Here is a 9,668-nt window from a genome sequence, read left to right on the forward strand (position 1 = left end):
ATGTATTCCCAGGCCGGTTTCTTCAATAAAAAGCTTATTTCGGTCAAAAGGATCCTATGTTGTCAAATATCGAAAAACAATCAAAAGACTACGGTCTAAATTATTGCATAACCGTTAAAGACTACGGTCTAAATTATTGCATAACCGTTAAAGACTACGGTCTAAATTATTGCACAACAGTTAAAGACTACGGTCTAAATTATTGCATAAACAGTTAAGGACCACGGTCCAAAAACGGTCAACAACCTCGGTCTAAAAATGCAAAGTTATCACGATCGGGGCCGCCTCTTAAATTACGAACGAAGCAGCGACTAACAATTACATGAACCAAAGCCCGATCATGGGCCGTTACCGTCCGAATTTTATTTTGACCGCAATATGGCAAATTACAACAAAGGCATAAACTAGGCAAACAGTGAAGCGGGAAAATACTTTGCAAAGTCAAATACAAATTTCGGTTCATTTATACACAACAAACGAGATTTACAAAGGCCCAGACAGTGGCCTCAAAACAAATATCCAAAACAAAAAAGGGGCGCAAAGCCCCTGAACTATTCTTCACCAGACTCCTCGGCCTCTCCATCGGCCGAATCGGTGTCAACATCCGAATCCTCGGGATCAAACACAGCCTTCGCTTCTGCTTCATGCTTTCTTGCTTCCTCGATCAAACTCGACAGATCCACACCAGTGGCTTGAACCTCCTCGAGGGTCATCCTACGGGACAAACATCGCTCATACTCGGCTCTAAGATCACTGGCCTTTTCGGCGGCAGTCACGTCGGCCTTATATTGATCGAGCATGTCGTCGTAACCCGAGAGTTGATCGAGAGCCTTCCCATGCTCAACCTGCAAATCGGCGATGGCTCGGCCCAGTTGATCCCTCTCCGCGTCGGCCGAAGCGAGTGATGAGCTAAGGTTTTTTATTTGTTCTTCCGCCGACCGAAGTTGCTCCCGGAGAATATCACGCTCGGCCACAGCACCGACGGTTACTTCATGGAGGGAATCAAGCTCGGGTTTGATCCCATCAAGCTCTGAACGGAGTTGATCTATCTGGCTGACATACGCTCGGGCCTGAGAAGTGAGGGTGTTAGCATCGGCTATTAAAGACTTATTGTAAATTTCAAAAGCCTTTACCTTCTCGGCCAACTCGTCGCGTTCGCGTTTGGCTTCGGCGGCTTCACTCCGAGCCGTGTCGAGTTCCGATTTAAGGAGGGTGAAATCGGGGAGAGACGAGATATGCTCTAATTCCTTTTCATATAAGACCTGGAGCTCGTCCACCTCCCGACTCTTAACGTCGAGTTCTTCCTGGAGCCGACCCACTTCGAACCTAAACCGGTGGAAGCTCGCATGGTGGAGCACGGAGGCCTAAAAGGGAAGAGGGAACGGATATTAAAATGACGTTCAAAGTTAAATAAGTTGGGTAAAAAGAATCCAAAATCAAGAATTACCCGATTCAATACGTGCTGAGCCTCATTGAACAGGCACGATTCGCTAACCTCGGCCATTTTCTGTCGATCCTCTTGGGACACCAAGGGATACAGATAGCTGAATATCCCAACAGGACCCGATAACATATTCATATCGGCCGGCACATTAAAGGAAATCAGCCTCTTCCGACTCGGGTCGACACTTGGGGCAGGAAACGACTTCTCCAATCTGGGGCCTGAATTAACCCCGAAACGCTGAGCCACAGGGATGCGCAGATGCTCGAAACCCGACATCCCCGGAGCCGGTATTTCGTACCCACCGTGACCGGTCGCTCTCTGCTCGGTCACCCCGCTTTTGGCTCTCGCAACAGCGGCAGGAATGTCCACCAATGGCGGCGGAGAATCCTGTATGCAAATTATCGTTTCAGATGTGGCCACAGCTTGTATCGGAAGAACGGAGCCAATACCGTACAAGGGCGGGATAGTGGGTACCTTAGAACCTGACATCGAGGAAGTTGCCCTCGATCCGGCAGCTGCAGCTGGCAGTCTCTCAGCACTTCGAGCAGAAGTACCAGCTTTCGACCCCGAGATATTACCCGGGGTTCGGCTTGAGCTTTCCACCAACGGTGGAGTGGCTGCAGCAGAACCAAGTAAATCACGCTCGAAGATCTTGTCGATAAAACGATGCTCGCCCCAAGCCTGGTCATCATCTTCTGGATGATCCAGTAGTTGACCGACGACGTCCGCATCGAGAGCGCGGGCCGGGGTCCCTTCCAAAGAGGCCTCTCGAGTAACATCCCTCGACCTCTTTTTAGCCTGGGGCGGGGCTTGAGATGATTCAGAAGATTTTCTTTTCCTCCTTACGATCAGATCTCCCTGACCGGGAGCATCGATGTCTTGCTCGTCGGCTGAGGCCTCGGCAGTTTCCTGGCCTCGAATCCTGGTGGCCTTTGATAAACCTGTGAAACAAAGGGGAAGGTCAGTTGTTATTTAGCCAATATGGCATACTGCACAGAACAAAAAAGATGTCATTCTAAGGAGAAGGCTTACCATGGGTCCCGGCCTCCCAACGGGACCGGGATAAACGCCTCCAGTTGCGCTCGGCGTAAGTCAGTTGGGAGCATATTTTCCCGATCCATTGGTCGAGGTTGGGAACCGCATTAAGGGTTCGGACCAACGCTGCATACACACAAACGAACGAAAGGGTTAGGATGGAAACGGGTACACGGCCGAATCACGTCGACATAAACTAACTTACGTTTTGGGTTCCATTTCTCTGGAAACGGAAACTTATCAGCGGGAATCAGGTCCGCTGTCCTGATTCGGACATACCTGCCTTGCCAACCCCGATCCCTATCTTCGTCTAGACCGGAGAAGGGCGCTTTTGCGGCTCGTTTGGAGAGTTTAATCATTCCCCTTCTAAAGACACGGGGGCTTAAACGGAGAAGGTGTGGCACCGTGAACGGGACATTCGCGTTTGTAGCGAAATGCCTGAGGAGCACGACAATCCTCCAAAACGATGGATGAATTTGGCCGAGGGTGACCTCGTACCAAATGCAGAAATCGACCACAACCGGGTCGAGTGTGGTGAAGGTGAAAGGATAAGTAAAAACGCTTAAATACCCATCAATGTGAGTCGTTATGGCCTCGTCTTGGTCGGGAATAACGACCTCCTTTCCTTTCCATCCACAATCCTCTTTGACTTGCTCAAGTTTATTCGGGGGTATCGTGCACAGATATTCAGATATGTCGATACCTCGATCCCCCTGCTGAGAAGGTTTCTCAACCTTGAAATCTCGAACTGTCGAGTAATCCTGAGGAACAAAGTCGGATACCAGCGGTTCAGGTCTGGGAGCCGAGGAGGATTCACCAGCCTTGGTTTTTGAAGATTTGCTTGTCATTTTGAAATTATGAGGGGCCAAGGTGCTAAAAACAGATGTTTGTGGATGGGAACGGTGTTTAAGAAGAGGAGATGAAGATATGAAGGTATGAAGGTTTGGAGGTATGAAGATGTGAAGATTGAAGAACTCAGAGCAGCAACGAAGGTAAAGATTGCTTTGGTAAAAATCGTAAAGTGAAAAAAAGAAAGGGGAAACTCGCTTTTATAGAGTGGGGCCGAGACGGTTAATCTTCTGCAACCGTCTTCAAGGCCAACAGGGTGCCGACACGTGGCGGTGTCAGGCGGATGTGACGGATGGGACTTTGGTCCTATCTGATCATGAGAAGCGTATGCGAGAAGCAACCAAGACGGCGTCGGCTAAACCGACAGCTCGTGATCGAACAGATCGATGTTCCGAAGAAACCCAGGTCGGATCTTCAAATAAATCCCTCCATGATCTTGAGAAAGCTTGTAAATATCTCGTAAAGGGTGCTATTTCGGACCGACCCTGATCGAGTCTACTAACCGTGTTCTCGGTTACGGAATGAATATTTATGAATTACGAAATTCAAAACAGGAGCAAGACACGCCAGGTTCGTTCAAAGTATGGAATCAACGGTTATTGATAAAATGCAACGAAGGCGTGTGCTAAACGGTTAAGTACGAAACACCACACAAGGAATGCTCGATAAAGTCAAATAAGAATCAGTTGCAACATTCCAAAAGTTCTTTTTCCGTTTCATAAAAACCCGATCGTACCAGGTACATCAGTACATCAAAAAAAAAATACAAGAAAAAGCCCTACTCTATGGCCGGTATTCGGAAAACGAAAATAAAGCGGCTACATCCCGGTTCGAACTAATGAGTCGGGGAATGAGGTCTCCAAGCACAACCACAGGATGCAGCGGTAACTGATGATACCGGTTAACTGTCCCCACGACTTGCACCAGGGTCGGAAGACCCGGGGATATCCGGCTCAGGCAGATCTTCCTCGTCAAGCACAATCACCGGTGCGCTTTCGCCCGAAGGCAACTCTCGGCGAGTTCCCATGATATGGCGAGTTCTGACCCGAGATCCAACCCCCGAATGTACAATGGGAAAACTACCGGCCTCCCTACTCCTGGGTGGCCTCGATGGGGCATGCGCTTTCCTCCCCCGAGCCACATTCTCGGTCACTGACCTCGCCCTGGGAGCCTTCCTCGGCCGAAGTCCTGGAAACCAAAAGACATTAAGTCAAGATAAGATACAGAAGAATATAGGTTGGAGTATTTGGGTCAAGAAGTTACCGTGATCCTTGCCTTTCCACCCATCAGGTGCCATCCTTCTCCAAGAACGCCCTAGGCTACGAGAAGCCCTGAGAAGGGCAATCACCCACTCAAAGATAGCGACCTCGTATGGGCTCGACCGGAGCCTCGGCGAAGGGTTCCACACTTCGGAAATTCGACAGAGAGGGCGGTGCGGTTGGGCCGTGCGTATCATCACAAATCGATTTAGCCACCCTCTATCGTAATCATCTTCAGGGTCAATGAGACTTCGGCTTCCCCTGGGAATCAACTGAACGATTCCCCCTCGGATCACCCGAGGTATATATAAATGGAGTAAGTGGTCGAGAGAGAAAGCCACCCCGGCCGCATTGGCTAACTTCTCAATACAGAACACAAGCCTCCAAATCTGAGAGGCTATTTGACCGATACATATTCGATATCGACAACAGAAGTCCTCGATTATCCTATGAACGGGAAGGACGAACCCAATGGCAAAGGGGTACGTATGCAACAACGAATAGCCAGGGACATGATGAGTTATTTTTACATCATCCCCGACAGGGAGAAGGTCAACATCCGCGCTTAGGCCGTAGTCTTCCCTAACCGTGGTAATGGCATTATCGTCAATAAGAGATCTGAAATCCTCCACCGGGTCGAGATGGTAAAGAACTTTACAGTCATTCGCGTAGGCGAAACCCGACGGACAATGCCGGCGAGCGAGATTCTAACTCCTGTCCGGGCCTTCGGTTCCAGCCGGTGGTATGAATGAAGACTGACCTTCACCTTGGGTCAGTAATGGAACGTACGCCATGGTTGTGTAATGTTTTTCTTAACGTAAGCTTGAAGGAGAAACAAAAGTGAGGTTTGAAGAAGTATGGACGCATGGGAAAGGAAGGAAACATGGGCTTTATATAGAAGAGGATTTTTTGGGATCCTGTAGCGTATCAAGAATTCTGACTCAAGGAGGATTCCCCAAAAAGATTTGGCGGCTGGTTAATAATGACCTAGCATTGGGCAGAGTGAGGTTTGACTTAAAGGTTCCATTCCCCGTCGTCAATAACTGCGCCACGGGAAATGGGGGGACTATCTATATACGGGTAAAACCGAGGACACGAGTACGCTCGGTTTCCCGTTGTTATAATTATGCTCGGGTAAAGCTCGAGCACCTCACCGGGATCGGGAAGCCCGAGGTCGGGCCAGTACGAGGCGATAGCGGAAAGATGATCAACTGCCATCAACAGAAGACCGAAATATCCGCCCTCACCCGGATATTCCGGCGTCAATCCCGGCGACGCAGCTGTCACCAGATTTACTTGCTTTACTTAGAATTGTACTAGGTTAGAAATTCCTCTACTATATAAAGGGGAGGCCTCCATTCATAAAAGGGGGTTGGAGAAAAAAAAGAGAGGATTCATATCAATAATCATTTAAGAATTCAGCATCCGTTTCCATTTGTTCTTGAGTTTTACTTCGTTTGCATTTCTTTACAGTTTGTAACAGGAGGCTACCGACCTCGGTTTTCTAGTCCGAGGTCACGCGAATCCGGCATTCGGTTAGATCTGACTCTTTGTCCATTCCATTATACATCACACTATTCAAATCTTTGAACGAATTTAGCTGCGTATCTTTGGCACCTCATATAAATTTAACTGGTTTTTATTTATGGAGCTACACTCATCTTGGGACAAGCGAGGAATGGAAGCGTCTCTATTGGTGTTGGGAACTTTGACATGTATTGTTGATATTGTTATGTATTACTCTCCTCGTTTCACTATTTTTTTTTTTTATGGAAATGAATGGCCTCTTTCCTAATTTGGAAACAAATTCACTTTGAATGATTTACTACACAAATTTTTAAAGCTTATTTTGGGCCACAGTTTCAAAAAGTTTTCCCTCTTTCTTAACCTGCTTGCTAGGTTAATATAAATAGGTTCATATAAATTGAAACGGAGGGAGTATTATTTTTAACAGAAGAAAAAGAGGTCAGTCCTGTACTTTCTATCAGAATTAATTCCAAAAATGTCAAAGTAATGCTCATTTGTTGTACGCTATCCTTACTCCATAATTTTAGTCTATTGGGAGGTGGAATATCTTATTATACTTTTGTATTACAGTCGTAAAGTTAGTTATTTATACATCTGTTAAATGAACTGACAATCATAGGGAAAAAAGTGGTAAGATCGGTGTTGGTCGTGGATAGGCAGTATGAAACTTTTTTATTTGTCTTGGAGTAAGACAGTGCATACTATAAATTGACTAAAGATGGTGCGTAGGATTTTTTCTTGAGCTTGAGTTTCAAGGTGTCAAAAAGAAAATGACCATGCTTCAGGTATTTAACACTTTAGTTATAAAGAAGTCATGATATTCTTCTTGCAAAATTACTACAAGAGAATAGACGTCATAAATAATAGTAGAGCTGGCTTTTATATTGTAATATAGAAGAGGTTGATTACAAAGGGAAGGTGAATCACATGTATCTAATTAAATTTGATGGTTCACTTTGTAGGTTTAGACGATATCTAATTATCTTGATCTCAACAAACAAGTCACCATACGAGTTACGATGGTCCACATTGATCATCTTGACCTCGACAAACAAATCACCCTACAATTGATCACATTTACAGATCTTGTACTTTATTTATTCATGTATAATTATATACTCAAACTTATAATTAAACTTTACAAAATCATGTATTATATGACGCGATATACACGTGCTGAGAAACAAGTTATACGAAAAAGGGTAAAAAATGCCCTTAAACTATGTAAAATTGAACAAAAATAAAATGCCCTTAAACTATGTAAAATTGAACAAAAATGCCCTCCGTTCATAGTTTGGTCCAAAATGCCCTTACACTATACGAAATTGAACAAAAATGCCCCTATTGTTACTTAATTGGGTCAAAAATGCCCTTTTCCTAATAAACATCTTGTTTCTTTTCTTTTTAAACACATTTTTTATAAAAATATTATTTTTAAATAAATCTTTTACTTGTTTCTTTTCCTTTAAAATCCTTCACCGAATAAAAGTGGGAGGTAATTTTTCTCTTCTTAATCTCATTTTATCAATTAAAATAAAATTAGCACATGTATTTTTTTAACTGATAATAGATATCATACATATAAGATCATAGTAATCCCGTCATTAATTTCATTTAGATAACGATAAAATTCTTTTTCTTAATAAAATAGGAAATATTTATTTCTTAATCTTTTCTAAATTGAAGTAGGATAAGCATTTGCTGATGTAATCCTTGGTTTTTAAGTTAAAATGAAAAAGGGTCAACAATAATTCCATCGACGATATCGTAAAGATATTTTGTGATTTGAAGCAATGTAATAAAATTCTTGTTTTATGGCATTATGATTGTTGTATCTTAACTTTAAAACTAAGGATTATATTAGCAAATATTTATCCTATTTTAATTCAGAAAAGATTAAAAATATTTCCTATTTCATTAGGAAAAGGAATTTTATTGTTATCTAAATGAAAAGAGAAAAGACATCATTTCCCCCTGGAACTTGTGGCAAAACTCACTTTAGCAACTAAACTTAACTGGTAATTATTTACCCCCCTAAACAACTTAACGATAATTATTTACCCCTTTAACGGTGACGTGGCAAGAAAGTGTACTCAATCTCTTAAAAGCGCGAGGAAAAAATAAACACTAAAAGTGGTCTCTTGTACGGATGTCATCTTCTAATTGGATGATATATTAAGATTTTCTTAATATTTTATTTTCCATTTTAAATTAACTTTTTCCTTTTCTTTCTTATTCTTTCCCTTCTCCTTCTTCCAACCCCCCACCCACGCCTCGCACACCCGCCCTCCGTCACCGTCACCCACCACCACCTTCACCCACCGATCTCCATCACACCACCACCGCACCGCTACCATCGCCCATTAACCGACCAACAAACCACCTTCTCCTTCACCCCAAAACCAACCCATCTCCACCCTTAAGCCACCTCGTCACCACCCATCTTCCTTCCCACCATCCTTTCCCTCTCTACCGAGTTTCTAAACCCCAATTTCTCCAAGTTTTTATTCAATACCCGTAAGGTTCCATCCTAATTCTCTTAATGGTTTTCCTTTTTTTTTTTTTTTTTTTTCTCTTGAAAGGGGTGGTTTAAAGTTCGCATTTTTCATGGCAAGGTTGGCGGTTGGTTTTGGGGCTATTTTACGGTATTGCGGCCGATCTCTTGTATTGTGTTGGGGCTATTTCAAATTTTGCAAAAATTACATTAACATTTGCTAGTTATTTTTTTCGAATTTGAATGGAAATGGAATGGTCCAAGTAGAACGAGCGACAAATTTTCGGTGAAGAAATGCTTAATTTCTTGATGAATTGCACGAAATGTATATGCCTCTTTGTTGGATAATTTTTTGTTTCTTTCAATTTAGTTTCTTTACGGAGTGCAAGTATGTGATTTTTGTTTCAATACCTTCGTCAAGATTTTTTTATGGGAAGAGACGAATTTGACTTTGAATAAACAAAGAGAAACGAAAATTTGTGGGGTGAAGAAGGGCGGGGGTCTAAAGAGAAAAATAATAAAATTTCTTCAAGTGATGGTTATTTTACGTTCAAATGGACTGTGTGGCGAAATTGTTGATAGTTTTTCTCGGTAATAATGAAGAAATTGAAATTGCCTCGGTTGAAGAAATTGAACATTGCAATTTCTTCAATAATGAAGAAATCACAATGCGGGTACATGGGTTTGGTTGTTTGGTTGGGGGTGGGGGTTGGCGTGGTGGTGGTGGTGTTCTTCAATAATGAAGAAATCACAATGCGGCAACATGGGGTGGGGGTTGGCGTGGTAAGTGGTGGTGTTCTTCAATAATGAAGAAATCACAACGGGTGGGGGTTGGCGTGGTAGTGGTGGTGTTCTTCAATAATGAAGAAATCACAATGCGTACAAGTGGGGGTTGGCGTGGTGGTGGTGGTGTTCTTCAATAATGAAGAAATCACAATGCAAGGGGCGGAAGAAGGTGGGGGGCGGCGGTGGTGTTGGTGGCGGTGGTGCAAGTGTGGTGAGAATGAGGAGAGAGAAGTAGAAGAAAGAGAAAAAAATAATAAAAGAAAAATAAAAAATG

At 43.6% G+C, this 9,668-nt stretch overlaps 1 protein-coding gene across 1 annotated transcript; it reads right to left on the reverse strand.

The window, feature by feature from the left end:
* Positions 1–551: 551 nt before the first annotated feature.
* LOC132066262 (uncharacterized) lies at positions 552–3,327 on the reverse strand. Its single transcript, XM_059459607.1, has 3 exons — positions 3,183–3,327; positions 1,448–2,385; positions 552–1,364 (listed from the first exon to the last, which is right to left on the reverse strand). The coding sequence occupies exons 1-3, from the start codon at positions 3,325–3,327 to the stop codon at positions 552–554; spliced, it is 1,896 nt and encodes a 631-aa protein (XP_059315590.1).
* Between the last annotated feature and the right edge of the window lie 6,341 nt (positions 3,328–9,668).

Source organism: Lycium ferocissimum, chromosome 8, assembly GCF_029784015.1.
Source record: "Lycium ferocissimum isolate CSIRO_LF1 chromosome 8, AGI_CSIRO_Lferr_CH_V1, whole genome shotgun sequence".
NCBI classification, from domain to species: domain Eukaryota; kingdom Viridiplantae; phylum Streptophyta; class Magnoliopsida; order Solanales; family Solanaceae; genus Lycium; species Lycium ferocissimum.